Consider the following 23,476-nt stretch of genomic DNA (forward strand, 5'->3'; position numbering starts at 1 on the left):
ACTCTGGTGAAAACTTTACAGACAGACTAACTTCTGAAACAAAAGAAGCACATGTACATATGTATGTTATGTAGAAAATGTCATGGTGAGACAATTCTGTCGCATAACTCAAGGCAGCTTGCAATACTGTGGGGCAGATTTACAACAACGGGCGCATCCCGGCATATCAACAGGGATGCACCAGTTAATTTACGGCATGGCAGAAACCTCTTGCGTCACCATGGATGCGCCGCATTGACAATGTGGCGCACAATGGCGCAAGAATAGACAGATGCGTGAAGCATCTGATGCCGTAAAGGTGACGCAGTGCTGGAGTTGTGTCGCAAGCACGACGCAACTCCAGCACTGCTCGGGGGTGCCCTATACTAGCTGTGCTGCGTCACTCCTTACCCTTGCAAAAAGCAGGCGTAAGGTTTTGACGCAGCGGGATCAGAAAAGTGACTGAGTGAATTCTTGTAGATTTCACTCAGCCACTTCTCCGAGGTGTTCCGGGGCCGGAACCCCCCCTCCTGCGCCGGAACGCCCACCTGAAACATGACGCATGTTGTAAATACCCCCCAGCATGGCGCTGGCTTTGCACCACCGCTGCGTCACAGAAGTGACGCAAAGGCAGCGCAAAAGTGGCGTACGGGGATTGTAAATCTGCCCCTTAGTATCTACCATGTAGAATCTTCGCCCTGTTGGAAACTTTTTCTACAAAACCAAAAAACTTTTGTAGAACATGCTGAACACAAATTGTCAACTGTCACCAGCACTTGGACTTACTCTTCAATACAAAGAGTTATAAGGTGTTCAAATACCTCTACACACCTATGATGCATTAGGAGCACATACGTTTTGTAAACACTCACACCCATTTGTTGGACACAGGATGTACAAAATTAGGTAGAGAAGAAATATGCCAGTTACCTGCCACTATGTAAACTATCAAATAAACTACCACACTTGTTGGATGATGTAATCAGTGATGTCATCAATGATGTCATAGAACATGTCAAGAGTGATGCAATATGTGAAGTCATAAGCAGTGCATAGGGGGTTCGCAAGTTATAGTTAGCTCTGCTAACTATAAATGGTGAATAGTTCAAAACGTTAATGTTGTCACAGACATATTCACCTAACTATATACCATCGCTTTAACCTTTGTTATTTTCAGTAAATCTTTAATGTTGTTTGAAACAAAAACAGATCTTTTTTTATCACATCTAACTATAACGTTACTTTAACCTTTACTTTTTTTCAGTGAACGTTTTTTATTTAGCATATAGTAATGTTTTATTACCATACATGAACCCAACCCCCTGCGGTGAAGTATTGGCTGGCCCTGCGATAAACCCTCCACCGGCAGCCAACCCCAGCTGCACCTGACATTCAGCCGTATACTGAGGGGAATTGGCCATAGGACCTGGCCTGGGGCCAGACCATTTGGCCAACTCACCCGAGGCAGCCTACCCCCCCACAGGCACCCAACCCCATGCTGCACACAGCCTTTCGTCAGGTGCGGAATGGGGTTGGCCGCAGGCAGACAACCTCACGCCACGCACAGCCTTTGGTTGTCCATGGTGTGAGGTTAGCCACAGGGCCAGTTTTCCAGCCAGGCACTGCTTCCAACTCCCCACAGGCAGCCAACCTCACACAACGCACAGCCTTTGCCTTGTGCAGCAAAAACTTTCAATTTAGTAGGCTGGGTTGCACACATGAGAGCTACTTACAGGCAGCTTGAGAAGTACCAGTAGCTCACAAGCTACTCGTTGGAGAAGCCTGGTTTAGACATGGGGCCAAATATACAAAAGTGAATCTCACAAACCAGTATCTGTAAACTTGCACCAAATGACTTGCACTTTGTGATGAATCTGATGTATTAACAATATTGTACACTTTAAAGCACATTAACACTGTATGCATGCTAACTTAGATTTTGTAGGCATGTGTGTGCACCGCACTGAATTGGGATGCGATATGCGAATATTGCTCTAGCATTTTGGGATGGGGGTTGTATGTTCTGCTATATGTTTTGGACCCATGTAAAGTATGATATAATGGAATGGAATACTGTAACATAACTTGCCTGCACCATCAGCAAGGGCAGTAGGTTGCTTCAGGTGAAGACTAACGCGGTCTGAATTTGTAGCAGTATACATTAATTTTCTTTAATACAGGTATTGATAAGTATTTCTCCTGTGCAGCAAATCAATACACTTTTCCACGTGAGATAGAATTAGTCTCATCTACAAATAATGAGTCGAAATAGGAACCTCTTTAGAAAGGCGTGAACTGTTGCATTGAAATTAGAAGACTCAGTCAGGAAATAGATGAATAATCATTTGATAGCACTTCAATGACTTGTCTTTGAGGGGTGTGACAAAGAGCTACTGCCTATTATGATCTTGTGCACTATATTTATTTAGCAATTAGAAGACAATGGATGTGGTATCTACGACACAGCAAGTGGAATAATATCGAGAGACTGCGCCATGATACATCCAAGGTATGGCACACAAAATAAACAAAAATATACAACAAGCACTGTAAAGAGAGGCTCAGGATGATCACCTTCTTCATGATTTTATCTCACTTGGCGTTGTTAAACCCTCTGGTTCGGGTTTCACTATATAGTACCTAATCTGTAGCACATCATTTGATATTATCGTAAAGCAACAATTTCTTCTCTGTTTAACTGACATAGATCGCCTCATTAATATGCATAAAGTATATATTAGGTAGGTGCATCACTGGCACATCAGTAATAAATGAATGACTGAGGCTTCTATGAGATACAAGAACGCTGACGCGCTATCAATTCTGAATGGGAAACCATTTGACCTATGTACCTGTCACAATGCCTTTTTGGTGAATCTATATTGAAAGTTTAAAAAAAGGTAAAACTTTTAGTAAGAGACTTAAAGTGAGAAATGTAATTGGGAAAATCTATGCTTTTAATGCAAATGCAAGAACTGAGAAACCACAATGGCCCCGTTAACATACATGGGGAGGGATATACAATTAGTTTTGGCGAAAACATCTGTTTGTACCTGAAACAGCATTCCAAATCAGGCAGTATTTTCCCATAAGCTAACTGCTTTTTACATGCTTTTCGCTTATGTACAAGCTACATACCCCCTGCTATATGTTCAAAAGAGTTTGTGAGGTAAACTCTGATGAGAATCTTGCTAGCAAATAGCATACAATTCCAGGGTGTCAAGTCGGATCTGTACACAGTCGATATATCAAACACCTCGCTCCAGAATGGAGGGTGCATAAGAGCACCTGAGGTGATTTGACTAGGGGCTGGCAAGATTGGCTACCAAACCAATGTCTGCTTAGCTTATATAGGCGACAGCAAATGAGTGTCTTTTGAAGTATGACTCTCACAATATAAGCACAAAGTACAGTTTGTGAAATCACCTTTTGAGTAAGAACTGCACAAGATCGTTAGAGCACAGCTTGCCAGGCAGAAGTAATTCTGTGTCAAAACAGCCTCCTTTTGCTTTTCTATCCAGCCCTTAGAGCATTCCGATGCTGTTCTGTATGTATATTGTATTGCTACTGCGCAAACCTAGTTAAAAGGCTGGGGAGTGCTGTACATAGTCAAAGACAAGCATAGAATCACCGGACGAGAGGAAGCTGGGTTATAAATGGTTAATGCATTGTGATGGAGTTTTCTTTGAACAGGCGAGTTTTCAGCTTTTTCCTAACCTGGCGCAGTGTAGAAACAATCTTGATGGATACGGGGATGTTGCTCATGATACTGGGGGCACAGATCGAAAAGGCCTACTGTTTTTTCTTGTTTACATTTCTTAGTCTGCGGTCTGATGTTGTCCTGGTTGCAGGTGTGCCAGGTCGTGATAGCTATGTAAATTAAGCACTGGTTTTGAAATTGGTGTGGGCCAGCAAAGGGAGCCAAAGTACTTCCATCCGGATGAGGGGATGATATAATCAGGCCCTGGACAGTGGTGGTTGGTGGCATATCACATTGCAGGGGCGCAAAACACATAAAAAATACACATAATATACACACTAATATAAATATACACATTAAAAAGTCACTTGCCTTACACTACCACTCAATGTTTTGCACCAAGTCCTCGTTGTTCTGCAGCATGTCCTCGGAGCGCAAAGTCTACATCCAATCAAGACGCTGTTCTCATGCAGTTAAGCAGCATGAGTGAAGTGTCTTGAATGGCTGAAGCGGGCATGCTGAATGATCCAAAAGGCACTGTAGCTCTGTGCCTGCTCTCCAACCCAGCTGCCCAAGACAGCCAGGTTAGAGAGGTTTGAATTGTGCATGTTGGTTTGGCCGTAACAAGGTAGCCGGCCAAACCAACATGCACAATGCAAACTTAACTGGCCACTCCTCACGGCTGCCATTGGTGATGCACTGGGCCCTACCTGCCCTCAACTCTGATTGCTGGCAGAGAGCGAAAAATAAAATGTTAATAAAATCCTTTTATTACCATTTTATTTTCAACACTTTCTGCACAGTAATGTGGTGGGGAGGGTGATGCTCCCACGGAGGAACCACTGCTGTCCCTGGATGAGACATGCTTCAGCGTGTAGGATGCATCTAATGGCTCCTCAAAAAAAGGGGAGCTGAGAGGGATAAATACAGGACCTAGGTTGCCCTCCACTCACACTGTATTAAACAAACTTAACCTGGTCCTTTTCAATATAGGCAATAATTTTATCATCAGCTGTGATAGTCACTACTATAGACTCAATATAATCTATTGGTGATATTATTTCTATCAACAGAGTGTGCCTTTTTCATATCTTCTAAAAAAAACATTAAGTGTCTGTGTGCATCTGCTTAAATATCGCGCTGGCACTCTACTAAATATGTAGAAGCAAAGATTTAGAAAAAAGGTGTGGAAGGGAGGAAGGAACCTCACGAGAGCAACCACCAGGGAACTACTGACTGGTACTCGTCAGTGTGTTCCTCTTATCATCATCGGCTCCTTCCAACCCAAAGAATAAGAAAAGTTGCAAAGAATTATGTAGAAAGGAAAACAATAATGAACAACTCAAATAGTGGTGATACCTATACTACATATATGTGCACTTCAACCTCCAAGGGAGTGAGAGCCGCTATCCGGCAATCTACTAATATTAAAAACTGGGTCAGGTATCCCTAGCTGTCTGATAATTTTATTCTGTGCTAGGTACCTGCTCCTATTAAAACCTACACTCTACAGTTGTGCTTCGTTTTAATATATGAGAAGCCAACATGTTTCGTTGCCTGTCACTCTTGGTCGGCAACTTCTTCAGGGCTGGGGAGACGAGCCAATACTGGAAACAAGCGACGGTTGACATAAGGCGACCGCCTCATTTCAAGGGGGCCGATACAGTGAAATGCGTGTACAGGAATATGCCATAGGTATGCCACCGTGTACCCCGATTAAGATTTAAACACTGGAAGAATCCAGAAATGTGTGGCAAAGGTAACCCCCAGCCCTGAAGAAGTTGCCGACCAAGAGTGACAGGCAACGAAACATGTCGGCTTCTCATATATTAAAACGAAGCACAACTGTTAGTAGAGTGCCGGATAGCGGCTCTCACTCCCTTGGGGGTTGAAGTGCACATATATGTAGTATAGGTATCACCAATATTTGAGTTGTTCATTATTGTTTTCCTTTCTACATCATTCTTTGCAACTTTTCTTATTCTTTGGGTTGGAAGGAGCCGATGATGATAAGAGGAACACACTGACGAGTACCAGTCAGTAGTTCCCTGGTGGTTGCTCCCGTGAGGTTCCTTCCTCCCTTCCACACCTTTTTTCTAAATCTTTTCTTCTACATATTTAGTAGAGTGCCAGCGCGATATTTAAGCAGATGCACACAGACACAATGTTTTTTTTAGAAGATATGAAAAAGGCACACTCTGTTGATAGAAATAATATCACCAATAGATTATATTGAGTCTATAGTAGTGACTATCACAGCTGATGATAAAATTATTGCCTATATTGAAAAGGACCAGGTTAAGTTTGTTTAATGCATCTAATGGGTGCCTGGGAGGCCATGAAGTAGGGCACTACCATGAAGTAGGGCACTACCACTTCCCAGATGCAAGAGTATGGGGTTTGCTTGAACAGTCCTACTGAAATCACTTTCTGGAAGAAATGGTTTGACTTTTTTTTTTAGAAGAGAGCTGGTACCAGACCGTCTTTGTTTTGTTTGCATTGTGTTCATTGAGGGTGATTAAAAATTGAGATGAAGATACAAAACCGTACCCGACATTAGAAGCGTACGTTCTTGGCTCCCTCTATATGATAGAGAGTACCCTTAGCCCCCCGAATTGAGGCACCACCCTCAACGTTTACGTGGAATATATGATGTTATCCCGCATTCTTTCATTCTGCATACCAACACTCCGCATTTTTTACAACGAAAGTACTATTACTCCGCAAAGCCATAATTCCTCAAACTTTTACAATGCATATGACTTAATCACGCATGCCATTACAACGTAAATGCATGTGTGGTGAAGTCCTATACTTTGTAAAAGTACTTTATATATATATATACATACATTTTTTTTTAATAAAACATTTTTTCTTTTAGATTGTATTATTTATATGTATACTAGCTTACCCGTCGCACGTTGCTGTGATCTCAGAAGAAAGGAAATGTAAGGAAACTTGTTATGATAACATTCAATTTACATTGTGTAATTTTTATTGAAACTTATTCGCTTGCTTGCTTGCTTGATAACTTTTATTTCGGTCGAAAGACCATAAAAAGTGCATACAAAATACATCAGCACAAACATTAAAACAATAAATAATCATAAAATGTTTAAGAAAGAATTAAACTACAAGTTATCGCAATACGAGACATTAAAAACGGTCTATACAGCAATTAAATTAAAAAGGTTTGTCTCCTACGCCACATGTTGAATAAATAACGAGAAACAGCAAACACGATGGGAGGATGAGTATCATGAGTCAATATCCTACAGGCCTGTGTGAAATGCAAAAGTCCCAAGTTCTTGCAAATAGGTGTCAACCAGCTTTTTCTAATTGCAGAATAGGCAGGGCAAAAAAATAATACGTGGGTTACATTCTCAATTTTATAGCTACATGCAGGGCAAACTTCACTGTTAGATTTTGACCATTTAGATGTAAAAGACCTAATGGGAAGGTGCCATGCCTTAACTGTAAATATAGCTTTCGAGCAACTGGGGGTTCAATTAAATCCATGAATTCCTCAGCTTTAGATTCTGGTTTAACTAGGAGGAACTCAGAAGTCAACCTGCCCAGTGATGCAGAGCTCATTAATGTTTGGTAATTTAACATACGTATCTGAGAGAGGAGTTCATTCTTAGATATCCCGATGCAAAAGATCTCAGGGGTTTCCCACAATTCAGGAAAACCTAAGCGGGTACTAACAGCACTAATGTGCTGGAGCCAGGGGATCTTTTTATTCTTAAGAAGAAACCAAATCTCAGAAAATTCCACTCTGTACGCAGCCAATTCAGGGACAGACCACAGCCTTTTCCAATACATTATTGGTCTAGCACTAGTGATCTCCTCTAATGGCTGCATACCAAGATCAAATCTGAGAGGGATCAGAGGCGTACTAGATGGTAACCCAACTAGGTTTCTAACAAAAGACTGCTCCACCTTTTTGAGATTCGTTATCTGCTTGTGCCCCCAGAGTTCAGCCCCGTAAGTTGCTGCCAGTCTAGCCTGGTGACAATATATCTCCAAGGCTGGGGACACCGGCCTAAAAGTAGACTCCCTAAAGACTTTGCTTATTCCCCCTGCTAACTGGGATAGCTTAAGTGTAGATTTAGCAATCTGCATGTTCCAATCGAAATTCTCGGTCAAGGTGACACCCAAATAGGCAAATGTTTTAACCCTTTCAAGGGGGTACCATGTAAAACAGGGTTTGGGCGTACACGCTTAGGGGGGTTAAAAATCATAAACTTTGTTTTCCCTAAGTTGATTTCCAATCCCCTAAGATTGCAAAACTCCACAAAGCCATCAAGTGTTTTTTGAATGCCCGATGATGTTCTAGACAGCAACAAGGTGTCGTCTGCGAACATCAGAGCGGGCACTCTACCTGTAGCCAATTTAGGGGCATCGTTATTAACCACAGCATTCAGATGATCCACAAGGCCATTTATGTAGAGGCTAAATAGCGTTGGTGCCAACACGCACCCTTGGCGAACTCCTTTTTGAACAGGGAATTGGTCTGTGAGTTTGCCATGCCTACCGCACCTGACCTGGGCAAAATTGTTTGCATGAAGCCTAGAAAGAATGGCTAACAAATAGGGCGGGAGGCCCAGGTCTGCTAATACTCTCCACAGCTTTTCACGCGGCACTAGATCAAATGCTGCCCTCAGGTCCACAAACACAAGGTAGAGGCTGCCACCCTCCACCTTTGCTGTTTTCCAATATAGGACCTGCAGGCGAAATATCTGACCTAGAGTGGAGGTGCCGGACCTAAAGCCTGCCTGGAGTATAGACAATATCCCATTTTCCTCGATCCACCCAAGAATCCTATCAAGGATAACCCTTCCCATCAGCTTTTGAGATGTATCAATCAGGCTGATGGGTCGATAATTAGAGGGAATTAATGGGCAGCCCTTTTTTAAAATAGGCACGATTTCAGCTCCTAACCAAGTAGGGGGCAGGTCATCTCCCTGCAGAATGCCATTGAATAGAACAACCAAATAGGGGGCCCAGATTTTCGGTTGCGTCCTAAACAAATCCCCCGGCAGTTTATCCAAACCCGGAGCCTTGTTAGGAAGCAATTTTCCTATAGCTGTCTCTACCTCAGTCAGGGTGAAAAGTTCAGCTGGGGCGAGGCATGAGGAGACTACAGTTAACCATCCCCGCTCTTCAGCCCCACTGACACTTTGAGGTTGCTGTGGTTTAAGAGTACTAGCAGGCATTTCATCAGTCTCAGAGGTGCCATAGAGAGCACAAAAGTGGTTTTCCCAGATTGAAGGGGCAATATTTGGGGCGAGTGCGGGAGTATGCCCACTAAGTCCAGTTGCGACAATGGACCAAAATAATTTGGAGTCTTTGGATCTAAGTGCAGATCCCAATTCCTCCCACTTAGTGGCCTCCCATTCCTTCTTGGCATCACAGATTGTCCTTTTATAAATGATACGATGGGCCCTGATTGTCTCCCTGTTATTAGTTTTTATTGCTGTAAGAAGGGCCTTTTTGGCCTTCCGACAGGAGGTATTGAACCATCGAGAGATCGTGGTTCGGGGCTGGTTTGCCCTTCTCACAGGATACAAAGTATCTTTAAGTATGGCAACCAATTGTATATGTATTTCAGATGCCCTACCCAAATGACCAAATTTCCCCATGTCTTCAATGAGCGGAATGACGGTCTCATATAATTCGGCTAGTTTACTAGTGGACATCTGGAGATCTGGCCATTTAACCCTACGCCTACAATTTGTTATTATTAAAGGCACAGTGGCGCAGTGTTCAACCGGAGTTTGACATTTCAACCCAAAACTCCCCGGTTTAAGTGACAGGACCAAGGCATTATGGTCACTGTCAAATCTTTCAATAACCCTGAACTCATGCAGCCTATCCCAGTGCCTGGCCTCTATAAAAATATAATCGATTACTGAGGTACTAAGTTTTAATCGATTAAACGTGTCTTTCCCTGGTCTATCAGGCTCCACCCTCCCGTTACATGCTCGTAATGATGTTGCTAACGCAAATGACTGCAATTGCAGAACTAGAGGGGTCCATGCCTTGACCGGGGTAGTCAATGGCTCAGGGATGGCCCACAACAAATCAACCTCATCCGGGTCACCCAAATTCGAAACCACAAGTGGCTCGAAATGACAGTTAAAATCTCCACCCAGGATTAGCACGGTGGAGGAGTCAATCGACTGGATGAGGGTTAACAAGGATTCAATAGCCTCTGACTCAAGGCCCCGCTTAACTGGACTGGAGTATACATTGATCAAAGCAATGTTTAGCCCGTTTAACATACTCAGCAATACACACTGGACATCCAGTGAATTAGTTGGAATTTGTGATGCCTTAACTCCCAGGTGCGTACCAACCCATATGGACAGCCCACCCGAAGGCCTACCCCTCTCACCCATACTTGCCAAGACATCGAATGTTGCAAAACCCTGAGCCCCACTTTCTTTTAAGGCCCAGGTTTCCTGCAACATACAAATGTCATGTGAAGCCATAAAAGAACCCCACTCTGGAATGGGCAATTTACTCTTCAAGCCCGCCACATTCCAGGAGAGGATTTTGACCTGGGCAGCCAACAGATCTTGCTTAATTGGTTCACAATCCAAAGACCCAGAGAGGTCATTGATAACAAAAGGGCTAGAATCTATCCCCAGCTCAGGCTCACGGTTCAATAGATGTCGGTCATCCGAAAAAATGGCAATTACGGGATGAATGGTTTGTTCTGGAGCCAGGACTTGCACTAAGGGGCTTAGTTTAGCATTTGCATCTTGATACTCAGTAGTAGGTGGCATGTTAATTGGGTGCCCCGTTTGTCAATCGCAGTCATCAAAGCCTGAAAAGGCATCGAATCTATTTGCGACTTCCAGCGGGGTAAATGGTAACAGATGGTCCATACTCCTATTTCCGTTTCTATAACTCCTAGAAGGTACGATATCCCACCCGAATGCATTTTCAGCAGTCATAAAATTAGGTGCATGCATCATATACCGGTTATTAGATGATATAGACGATGTGATCTGCGGGCGAACTAGAGGCCCAGGGTAAATTATAGGGGTCACTAGAGATCTTGGATAAAAATAAGTCAGGTCACATGGAACGATGGAATTACCAGCGTTTCCTGGAGACCAGTTTAGGATATGTCTAACAGCTCCAGGATCTCTGAAGTTGATAACAATCAGGTCACCCTTTATATCTTTCACTCTACTTCCCAACCAGGGGAGTCGCCGAACATGCAGAATCACACCATCGATATTAAAAGGAAGTGGTCGGTTTTGACTAAGCCAGTGCATAGTTTTATTTTTTAGCTAAGAAAACCCTTCCCTCCTGCCATCCTCTAATGTCAGGGCTCCCGTAAGCACAACCACAAACGGAACTGCTTCCGGGTGTAATTCAACTTGACGCCCCCTATGCTTCTCTGCCTTAACTGGGCTAGTAATTCCCCTCTCATCTCGCGTGTTTCTTGTGGAGCATTTATTTCCTGCCTTCAGAGCTTCACTAGCAACATGCTGTACTGGTTTTTGTACCAATTTAGGGGGTATTGCCCTGTGTTGGTTATGGTTCATAGGTTTACTAATTTTATTATTATTAGTGCCCTTATGTACAACAGGGGTAGGAGATGGTACTATAACTGCAGGGGGTGGTACTGGCTTCGCAAGGTCCTTAGGTAACCCAGCATTGTTACTTATAGCCAGTTCTAGGTTCCCCAGCCGTTGCTCCACCCTCTTCAGCCTCTCTATTATGGGTAATATAAATGACCTAATTAAATGTTCAATACCTTCAAGAGGGACAGCAGACAGTACTTCATTAGACGGACAGTATAGAGGAGTAACTAAACCTGGTGGAGTCGGTGCAGTCAATAAAGGGGCTTTTGGAATTAGTACTGTTTCCGTGGAAGCCGTTAAAGTTGGAACAGTTGTTACAGTGGCCTTTAGGGTAGGTGCAGTTGTTACAGTAGCCTTTAAAGTTTTACCAAAGTCAGAGTGACTGATCTTACTTCTTTGTGGATCACCACCCCTCTTCCTTCTTTTATTTGGTGGTGGACCATGAACGTTAGGCACGGCTGATTTCCTAACGTTCTTGTTCTTCATGGTCTCAACTACTAATAGAGGTGGCTCAACTATCGCATCTGCTCCTATGATGGACTTACTAGAGAGGGATACATTATCCGTGTACAAGGTGTTGGAAGTATCGAGTAGAGATGGCGTATCTCGCAAAAGTATAGGGACACTATCTGTGGATAAGGGGTCCTCGTTTTCAATGTAGGAACTTGCATCAGGTAAGATGGTTTGTTGCAAAGAATCTAAGGGAGGTCTACTTTTCATAGATTCAATCGAGCGGCGTCGCTCAGCCCTACGCTCGGCTAAAGTGCTCTCCCTATCTAAATCTGAGGCAACCTTAAGAAAGTAATTATCTAGTGTACCCTTACTAATCCCCCCTACATTTATGGGTGTAGATTTGTCATAAGTCTCGGCCATGACGAATAAACAAACAAAGAGTATACCCAAATAATCCCTCGCAGCATATTAGGGTATAGGCCCAGCCCGGCCTCCTCGTGCCTCTGAGGGCCACAGAGGGCCCGCCCTTTGCCCGGGCTTAGCCCGGCTGGTCCCGCGTTGCGGGAGAAGCGCCGTTGCTTTTGAGCGCCTCCGGGCGCGGACGATGGGGTCAGTGGGCGGGGCTTGCGGGGGTTGTGGGGGCTGTAGTCCCCCCGCTCGGCGGCCGCGATGTAGAAATGCGGCGGCGGGGGGGACCAGGCACCCAACTAGCAGCAGTCCCGCCGGTAACAGAGCCCCCAAACCAGCGTCGAGGGCAAAGCAAGGTGCAGTCCCTTTCAATGTAAAAAACGGCTCCCGCTCCTCCAGTCGAGCGCCGCTGCTTTTGAGCGCCTCCGGGCGCGGGCGATGAGGTCAGTGGGCGGGGCTTGCGGGGGTTGTGGGGGCTGTAGTCCCCTCGCTTGGCGGCCGCGATGTAGAAATGCGGCGGCAGGGGGGACCAGGCACCCAACTAGCAGCAGTCCCGCCGGTAACAGCGCGCTCAAACCAGCGTCGAGGGCAAAGCAAGGTGCAGTCCCTTTCAATGTAAAAAACGGCTGCCGCTCCTCCAGTGGAGCACCGCTGCTTTTGAGCGCCTACGGGCGCTTGCGATGAGGTCAGTGGGCGGGGCTTGCGGGGGTTGTGGGGGCTGTAGTCCCCCCGCTCGGCGGCCGCAATGTAGAAATGTGGCGGCGGGGGGACCAGGCACCCAACTAGCAGCAGTCCCGCCGGTAACAGAGCGCCCAAACCAGCGTCGAGGGCAAAGCAAGGTGCAGTCCCTTTCAATGTAAAAAACGGCTCCCGCTCCTCCAGTGGAGCGCCGCTGCTTTTGAGCGCCTCTGGGCGCGGGCGATGAGGTCAGTGGGCGGGGCTTGCGGGGGTTGGGGGGGCTGTAGTCCCCCCGCTCGGCGGCCGCGATGTAGAAATGCGGCGGCGGGGGGGACCAGGGACCCAACTAGCAGCAGTCCCGCCGGTAACAGAGCGCCCAAACCAGCTTCGAGGGCAAAGCAAGGTGCAGTCCCTTTCAATGTAAAAAACGGCTCCCCATTTTCATTTTAATATGGAAAACATTTCAAAGTGATGTTTTAATTCTGTTTTTTTATTCGAGTGCTTGTGGATACACAATATTTTTTGTTTTTACGTCTGGTGCGGAGACGAATAAATCAGAAGGTTTTCCGACGCGTTAGCTGGCCACATACAGTTGTCCATGTGAGAAGCACGGAATCTACAAATCTAGTCCACACACTTGCAGCGATTGTCCTTGTGCTTTGTTGATGGTCATTGCAAAAGCGAGTCGCACCGGAAAGTGTAAACGTTCAGTATTGGAAAGATTATGAGGGCCCTGGGTGGCCGGGCGGCCGATATTTAACAATTTTTTTTGCCAGAAACCTTCGCGGGAGTGTACTCAACAACTTTTAACAATTTATTTTAAAAAAAATTAGCCAGAAACCTTCGCGGAAGTGTACTCAACAACTTCCCAAAGTTTCATGCCGATCGGATGAATGGTGTAGTAATGCATAAAGGACAAACAGACATACTTTGGTTTTTATATATATAGAAGATATATATTAATATTACATATATATATATTTTTATATATATATTTAATTATTTTAATTTATTAATTACCCTTTACACCCTAAAAACGAATCCCACCCTAGTCCCTTTAAATACCCATGCACCCCAAAATCATAACCCACCCATACTCCTTAAAATACCCCCTCACCCTTAAACACTAATCTATCCTGAACCTAGCCCTGAACCCTAAAAATACCCCTGTACCCCAAAACCCAAACCTATCTCTGAACCCTAAAAATACCCATGTACCCTAAAACCCAAACCTAGCCCAGGACCCTAAAAATACCCCTGTACCCCAAAACCCAAACCTAGCCCTGAACCCTAAAAATAAACCTGTACCCCGAACCTAGCCCTGAACCCTAAAAATACCCCTGTACCCGAAAACCCAAATCTATCCCGTAACACTAAAAATACCCCTTTACCCCAAAACCCAAACCTAGCCCTGAACCCTAAAAATACCCCTGTACCCATAACCCAAAGCCACCCTTAAAATACCCCATAACCCCTAAAACATAAACCCCAACACCCCCAAACTAAAACCATATACCTTCCTTAAACTTAAATATTAAAACATATGCTTTTACCATTCATGCTTTCACAACGAATTTCGTTGTAAAAGCATGCGTGGTAAAAGCATATAAGATGTAATAGAATGCGTTATAATAGTATTGCGGAGTAATGGTACTTTCGTTGTAATGGTATGCGGAGTGAAGGTATACGGAATGAAAGTTGCGTTGTAAAGGTGTTTTACTGTTTACGGGTCTATAGACAGTGGATCTTCTCTGAACTAAACAGTTGACCACTGTGCAGTTTTGTAGCTTCATCTCACTTCTTAATCACAGCAGGTTCTTCGAGCAGAAGCACTTTTACCTTAGGCCCTGACATATGCCACAGACACCTCATTTGAGGGAAAATTGTCAGAAACATGTTGACCATCTTGAGTGGCACACTCCAGCATGTTTTTTTTGTTGATTTTGTTTTGAATTTTTTATTAATTTCAGTGACAACTATACATACAGCACCGAATGATTAATTAACAAATTACTCATATCATTTCACATTATACAGGGGTCAGTATAACACATCAATTGATCATATCTCTGTTGTTATTTCTGGGCATTTCTAACTCCACCATCGGGGATACGCATATGTCTCCACGATACACATTCCATTTGGACCATTTCCTTTCCCATTTTTTGGGGCAGCCCTGGGCTATGAAGACCTCCGTCTCTGCCATCATACATCTATCCAATTCTTTCATCCATATGGAAGTGGAGGGTGAAGTCGCCCCCCCCATCCCCTCGCTAGTTCCTGCTTGACCAGTGTGTACCCAAGCGTCGCTAATTGTTGTTCGATGTCAGTATGGTCTGTTGCGGCTCAGATTTTGAGTGGCCCCAATTACGGTGTCAGGACCACCTCCTTTCCCAATGCCATCTGTATGTGCTGTGTAGCTTCCCCCCATAAATGACGGATAGCTGGGCACACTCCAGCATGTTTAATCCACTCCTGCAGTGTCCCTTGTTAATCCTGAGCCAGGGGTGCCCATATAAAGCTGAATGCATACCCTGTAGCCAGTTTTAGCTGTCGCTCTCCTCACCTCCCCACCCTATAGCTCATAGTTGGGCATTCACCTTATCCCTCGAAAACATCCATTGAACTATCCCTCCTGAGTGGAGGGTCTGTAGCCCATACTGTGACTAGGTTTCACAGTACAAGGAGGTTCCTAATGATGAAGCATGCCACCTCTGGTGGGTGAGGGAAACCATCCTTAAAAGGAATATTCCTTTTCATTTGGGTTGCCCTATTTTTACAGACCTGTTACCTCTTTTCCTTGTCAAAGACCCAGGTGTTTATTTGTGTGTTATATTGTTATTTTGGGGAGCTGCTGGTCTATAAATCTCCCTTGGCCCTCTTTTGCTGTGTTTATTTAGATAGCACCATCCATACTGCTAATACTTCAGGAGGATTGAGATACACATTATTTGTGTTTCCTTCCATTGGAGGGTTATTGCTAAATGATTTAATTGTATGGTTGCACACTGCCACAGAATGTCTTGCTAAGGACAACAAACAGAGCTGGAATGGGTGTTTTTTGTCATCCCCCTTAAATCACTGGGTTTCGTGTGTTTATCATGCTTTGCCTTTGCCTGAATGTGCTGTTTATCAAGCCATGCCATGCCACTTCATACATGGTCACATTGCCCCATTTGTATTCCCAATATATTTATATTGATGGGGCATCAAGGTATGTTATTTTATTTCAAAAGTCAACACCTTTGGCAGAAATGGATAAACCCTAGCGCACAAGTGGATGGTATGATATTATATTCAGTTCGGTGCTTCAACCCCAGGGTTGAACTGCCCTCCAACCACCTTAATCACATATAGAATAATCACAAGAAAGACAGGCACTCAGAATTCAATTCAGCCCTTAATTCACTTTTCAGATAATCAAATAGACAAGATTCTAAAGGCCAGGAAACTGAGATCATGTTATCAATCATATGCAATCCAATAAGAAGACTCAAACGTTGTTGATTATAAAAAATATAGTCAATCCTTGTTCTTCATTCTTCTTTTAAAAAAGATGTCAGCCCAGCCTACGTGTTTCGTCCCCACATGGGGCTTCAATCCATTACAAGCATTTGTTCATATGATTGGTCACCAACAGGCTTCTTCTCAATAATTCATGTTAGGAACTAAAATCTCTGTTTGTGTTCGAGTCAAACCTGTTGTTATGTTATGTATATTTGCTAATCACCTGTGAGTGGATCCAGGCACTTTGCAGGAGGTATAGGCAGAGGTTTCCTCTGTGAGATCATTAAAAAATAACTCTTTTGACAGACTGCAGATTTAACATGGGGAATAGCTTGGAATTAAGAGCCAGTGTGTGCTATTTGATGCATTTACTTTGACGACATGACAACATTTAATTGCTGACTTATGTCTTTGTTAAAGAAGTGAAATATGTCTTCTTGTCTCAGCATTTTATAAAGATTAACACCTTCCATGCTCAGGACAGCTCCCGGCCGTCATGAGTCACTGTAGGTGTGTGCTCATGACAGCTGGGAGCTGTCCGAACGTTGCCGCTCCTCCCACGCGCGATTAATTCCCCGCCTGTGTGGGAGAATTAATCAGTGGGAGGAGTTTGGACAGCTCTAGTCAGTCATGAGCACACGCCAACTGTGACTCATGCCGGCTGGGAGCCGTCCTGGGTACCCGATCGCCACGCCCAGCCCCGCCCCCTCTTGCACTGCGGTGGAATTTGCAGCACGGAGAAGGGGTTAAGTGAGTGCACTCATATGTGGTACAGAATCAGACTGCCTCCTCAAAGCTTCATTGCCTTTGTGCCCATGCCTGTAGTATAACATGGGTAGTAGGCCAAAGACAGTGTTTTGGGTCACACCCACACAAATGAGGGAATGCCACTTTTAGACAGACTGGCACACAATTTACACCAGTGTGATCCATATTACAGAAAGGTCATCCATAGGTACCTACTACCCCGTCTACAATACTAAAATGTGCTGGGAGTGCTGAAAGTAGGCATAAACGCTGGTTGTACCCACATGCAGTTTGTGTAATACAGTTCAAGGTAGGCAGGAGTTAGGAGACTGCTTTCAAGCTTAATGGGCTTTGCCCATTAGCAATAACTGCAGCCCCGAGTTGCAGTAACAGCATTTCTAACAAGCATTTACAATGCAATGGTTTCGCCTTTGGAAAAGTTAGAGCTATTGGCATTGTAAATGACAAAATTTGTATTCATGTGTTGGTATTGATAAACCATAAATAAATGGCATTGTCATTTACATTGCCATTAGCTTAATCTCTCGCAAATGTGAGACCTATTATACCCTACGGACGAGCTCAGCAGACAGCAATTACTACCACACACACACACCCAGAGCCACACACACACACACACACACAGATCCCCACACACCCACCCAGAGCCACACACACCCACCTAGAGCCACACACACCCACCCAGAGCCACACACACCCACCCAGAGCCACACACACACTCAGGAGAGCAAGCACAGCGAGGGGGCAGGGAAGCAAGCACAGCGAGGGGGCAGGGAAGCAAGCACAGCGAGGGGGCAGGGAAGCAAGCACAGCTAGGTGGCAGGAAAGCAAGCACAGCCAGTTTGCAGGGGAGCAAGCACAGCCAGGTGGCAGGAAAGCAAGCACAGCCAGTTTGCAGGGGAGCAAGCACAGCCAGGGGAAGGGGAACTAGGGGGCGGATGCCCATCATCTGCACTGGCACACCTCTGCTGTGTGCCGTCACAAAGATACACGGTATAGGACAAACATCAACTGCAACCTACGTGTCTGATATGCACACCTAAAAGGAACAACTGCACTCCTAACTCCAAAGTGCCAGCAGACACATACATCGTGTGTACATAGAGCCATTTCAGGAACCTTTTCTTAGTGCCACCACCTCACCTTCACACTCGGGCAACTCTCCAGGCGGGGCACAAGCTAGACATCCACTAGCAGCTTTTGAAGCAAAGAGGAGTATGTAGTCGAGGAGTACCAGCCATGTCATTACAGATAACCTCTTAAAAAAGTAATTTCTAAGTACTTGGAAACTGAGCAAAAAAGGGTCAAAATAAAAAAAAGTGCAAAAATGTAAAGAAAAAATGCATATAATTCAAAACAGGCTTAACTTTTGGCAGTTTTTTAAATGTTTGAGACTGCGTCTTACAATGGGCTTATCACATGAAGAACATCAAAACCTTATTTTGAATAACCCTAGGAACCACGTCTGGGATCCCTCATGGAATGGATAATAAAAACGGTAGAGAGGCTCATCACAGAATGGTGCACGACTTAGCAGTTTTTCCACAGAGATCCACACACATCCCCTGTCACCTAGTCCTCCAAACTCAGCACACTTTAATATAAAGAGATAACGACTTCTGCAAAGTTAACTAGGCAATGTGCGACACAACACACAAACCTAAAAGGATCCCTAAAAGGATCAGTTTTAGGAAAGCAACTACAAAAACAAGGGACAAAAAATAAAGACAGAAAACCAAGGAAGAGAGATGAATGAGATTGGACAAGGGTGTGTGTGAGAAGCCCTCGAGTCGCATCCCTCACTTTAACTCATCCAAGCAGTGAGAGGGGTAATCTCTCTTTAAACAAGCACCAACATCAAGTCACTGCATGTGCAGGCAGCTACTTGCAAGCACAGAAATAGCCACAAAGCAATCCATATTCAGTTTGCATCCACCAACAGTATGTCACAGTACAGCTCTGCCATGATTTTGACTACATGCAACGCCCTCATCTAATCAAGCTTCGTGTGTTCTGGCAGCATAATTACCTTATCATGCAACATTGAGGTACTCTGCCTTCATGAGGATGCCGAATCAGAATCTGTCAGAGGGTGGCTGTGACCTCACCTCTGCCACCTTCACAGGTCCTGGATGCATATAGGGCCCTCCTTCTGCAAGCTTTGCATGTTCTAGCTGCGTAAATGGACCTCACCTCTGTACTCTTCACATGTTCTTCTGCATCAATTCCCCAACCACTTCTTGTGTAGGCTGACTGCATTCACTAACCCACCAATACAATCCTAGTGTGGGCCGCTCGTGTGTATGGACTTCGCCTCAACAGACATCACCTGTCACAGCTGCTAGCAGCAACCTCGCTCTTCAATACTGGCATGCTGTATCTGAATCCAGTAACCTCACCACTGAGTTCTTGTGAGAGTCGGCCGCATTGTTGGACCATGCCAGCGCGATCTTCACACATTCTTGCGGCATGCAGCCACCAAACCATACAGTCCTTGCAAGCTCTAGATGCACACAGTAAACTAACTACAGAATCTTGTGCTGACATGTTTGGGCCTTACATCTGCTATTTTAGTATGTTCTGACAGCAGACAGTGATCTCACAGTAAACTCTTTCTACAATAGGCAGAGATCTTACCATGCAATCCTAGCATGTTCTGGCTGTGTGCAGTGAACTACAAAACCTTGTTTGGGCAGGCTGCATGCTGTGCCCTCTCATCACAGACCTCCTTGGCAGTAACAGACTTGGATCAAGCTTCATTTGACGATCATCTTGATTTCAGTTTGCCCAATAAGGCTCCCTCCAGAAAGCACACTGCTTGATAATATGGGATGCTCTCGTCAGGCATTGCCGTATCCACTTGCAGTGCTGTACATCAGCATGTACCGTTGGAACTACAGCATGAAGGCTCAACAGGACACTACACACTGTACTTACTGAAGAACTGAGCGGTGCACTCCCAGCTCAGCAATGGTGCAATGTGCTCCCTGCACAATAACTGTTACACACAGCACTATCCACTCTCCTCAAAACAGCATTACTGCTCCTCACAGCACTGGGATGTGCTCACCTCAGCATTACTGTTCCACCCAGCAGAACCCACCGAAATGATAACAAAAAGTTTGCTTAACACAGCACCACATTCTTCCCTGCAGCATTACCCCTGCACACAGCACTACCACCCTGCTCATCAGGACACCAACGTCTCCATACACAGCTCCTTGCCCTGTGCTGTAGGCCCATCCCTCACCCAGCTCTGTGCAAGCAGCCGTGTCTCACACAACACTTAAAAGCTGAAAGTGCAGACAAAACAAACGAGGGGGAGGAGCGCCTTGAATCAGAGGTGAAGGTGGGGCAGCCTGCCAAGATGAAGACACGAGATTCCATGGGAGAAAAGGAGGGTGGAAGGGGGCGGGGGTAAGGAGGGCTGAGATGGGAGATGGAAGAGAGGAGACTGTAAGCGCTGGAGACAGAGTGACTGACTCCGGATCAGCCAGCGCTGTAGAAATGATCCAAGTAGAATCGTGTCGGGGGCTGAGGGGGCGCTGGGACTTGCATAGAGAAACTCGTGAACTGAATCACCTCTGGCCTCGTGCTGACTACACGCTACTGTCCTATGCTTACACCAGGTGCAGCTTCATTCTCACCGAGGCCCTGGGATTTGCTTTGCTAAAGGTCTCAACTGCATGGGTATTAAGGCTCGGTCGATTAACTCAGAAGCGACATCCACTGGTGTCCAGCTGCTGAGGGACTCGAACCTGGCCCCCAGTTACAATGCCGTTAGCGCCCCCCCCCCCGAAAAATAAAAGATTCAAAGATTCAAATATGAACCCAATAAAGTACTATATGGCCGTTGGGGACGAACAATGTAAGCATAGCTGGTTCATGCACGCAACACTGAAAGAAAAAAAAAGAGGAACCAGGCCGTGACCAGCGTTGACACTATACTCGTACGATACATATATCGCCGGGTACTGGAGAGGACGAGGAGACATTAGCGCCTCTGGGGCCCACATATTAGGCGCCTGAGACGGTGAAAGGGTCCGTCAATCCCCGCCCAGCACGAAGGCCCAGCTCGGCAGACAGAGGCGCTTTCAAAGGCTCCACAGAGAGGCCCTCAGCGCCCCACGGGGCCGCTGCCAGCCCAGGCTCCGGGCAAAACAAACACAGCTTTCGGAGGGCAACGTGAATCATTTCAACCCCTTGTGCGTCTCGCTCGCTTCTGCAACACTGTAAAAACAGCCGCCAAGCTATGAATTACCAGCCGGCTTCAATTAAAGAAATTCATTTGCATTTCATTTGGGGTGGAACTTTATAGCGATAAATGGCACAGATCTAGCAGTGCATGGCGCGCGAACATCGCTACATTGTATGGACTCCGTTTACGGGGATCTTTTAAAGTTATAATCATGCACACGGCAGGGTGGCCGGGGGTCCCACACACAGTGGGCATTACAGTCACGGTTTTCACAGCACTTCATCCCACTTAAAAAATTTACTTTGTTTTTAGTTACAGACCTGATTCGAATCCGTAACTAAAAGTAAAAGTACAAAATAAAAAAAGCGCGGCCACAGCATTTTGAAGATGCGCACATGCGCATTCGCACATGCCTTTTATTTAGCAATGCTGCATACTATAGAGGATAAAAACCATTAGCAAAGCCAATAGGTCACCAAATTGGGACATGCCGGCTTTCCAAATACATGTTTAGAGAGGGCCGATTTATCTACAAAGAGGCAGGTTTTCATGTGTTCCAGCGCTGGATTAACTTACTGCCCTGGCAGAACGCAATTTAGATAGCACCTCTGATAACGGACAGTGGGATACACAAAGACACGGACAGCGGGAGGGGGGACGGACAGCGGGAGGGGGGATGGACAGCGGGATACACAAAGACACGGACAGCGGGAGGGGGGACGGACAGCAGGAGGGGGGATGGACAGCGGGATACACAAAGACACAGACAGCGGTAGGACGGACAGCGGTACACAACCATGCGGGACCAGGACGATCGAACAAATGATGAAAAACAGCCATGTAAAAAAAAAAAAGTACACGCCCTCAGTGGACACGTCTTCATGACGTTGCGAAAAGCCTAAAAATCGCCGGAACGCCCACAAATCTGCTCCGGCTATGACGGACAGATCTCTGTTCCAATGGCTAGCCTCCATTTATGGAGCTAGCCAATGGAACAGAGCGGCGGTGACCAAGCTACATTACTGTTCTCATTAGATTTCGCCTGCGCAAAACGCTGCTTGCGCAGCTTTCGACAGGCGAAACCTAAAAAGGCACAGTCATGATTTATTCTTATAAAGAAAGACCACTTCTGACACTTACATTTTGGAACATTTCGTGTGTTTCTCTTCTATCTTGGAAAAAGTATGGCTTTTAGCTTTCCCAGTTTGGAAATTGTGCTGTAAACTAATCGTTTGATGGCAGTATATTTTAATTGTTTCTTGAAGAGCACCCCCAAATCCTTCTGAAAAGAGGTAAACTTGCTCAGTGCATAAGAGGCTTGGAATAAAACCTTATCCAGACTGCTTTTAACATGCAGTTTAGCCTGGCTTTCGACAAACCTCTGAACTCAAATGTTTTAAGTAGCATCCATTGCTAGCAAACAATATTCTTTATAATGTTGTTGAAATAAAACATTTGGAAATCACTGCTTGTTTATCAAGCCTTATGTCATGTTACATGCTTTTGCAAAGCTCATTTCTACAATTTGCATGGAAAGCGACTTTCCTCCCATTCACTCGATCACAAGTTAAATAAAAAAAATGCACTATTTGCATATCAGTTTACCTTTTTGAGCAGTAATGCAAAACTCTTCTTGCAGTTTAGTGTAATCTGCAGCATATTCCAGGTTATCCACAAAGGAGGCCGGGGGAGGCTGAAATTCAATGTCCTCAGTAAGGTTGGGATTGGAGGAATGCAGCCGGAGTGGGCACACTGATGCACTGATAGGCACCTAAATAGGATAAATGGCAACCAACTTTAAAACGCACTGAAATGGAAGCTTAGTTAAAACAACAAGATGGTATCCCAAAATACTTCTAAGAAACAAACAAACATCAGACGTTACACCTTACACAAGAACACTGTTAAATTCTAAAATCAATGAAAGCAAACTGAGGGTCATGTTGAAAACAACTCAATAGCTGAGTGTGTCTTTAGTGGGGTAGGCTGGAGTGGGGTGGGGTGGGGACGATATCATTAAATTTACCTTTGGATCGACTTTTGCTAATTTTAAACTTACTTCACAGCAGCCTACTGACTTTATCACTCTGCTAAAGAGCCCTCCTTCGGGGCCCGTTGGGCATTGCAGTGTGGCTCAACGAAAAGCTGCCTGATGATGAAGCATGACACTCCTTGGGTTGT

At 45.1% G+C, this 23,476-nt stretch overlaps 1 protein-coding gene across 2 annotated transcripts in view; it reads right to left on the bottom strand.

Moving 5' to 3' along the window:
• OSBPL6 (oxysterol binding protein like 6) overlaps positions 1 to 23,476 on the bottom strand; it is a 755,438-nt gene that overhangs the window by 270,317 nt on the left and 461,645 nt on the right. For both annotated transcript variants that reach the window (XM_078681507.1, XM_078681506.1), the window contains exon 9: positions 22,901 to 23,066. In XM_078681507.1, the coding sequence (XP_078537633.1) occupies positions 22,901 to 23,066 (166 nt within the window). The remainder of the gene's footprint in view (positions 1 to 22,900; positions 23,067 to 23,476) is intronic.

Source organism: Lissotriton helveticus, chromosome 3_1, assembly GCF_964261635.1.
Source record: "Lissotriton helveticus chromosome 3_1, aLisHel1.1, whole genome shotgun sequence".
Classification (NCBI taxonomy): Eukaryota; Metazoa; Chordata; class Amphibia; order Caudata; family Salamandridae; genus Lissotriton; species Lissotriton helveticus.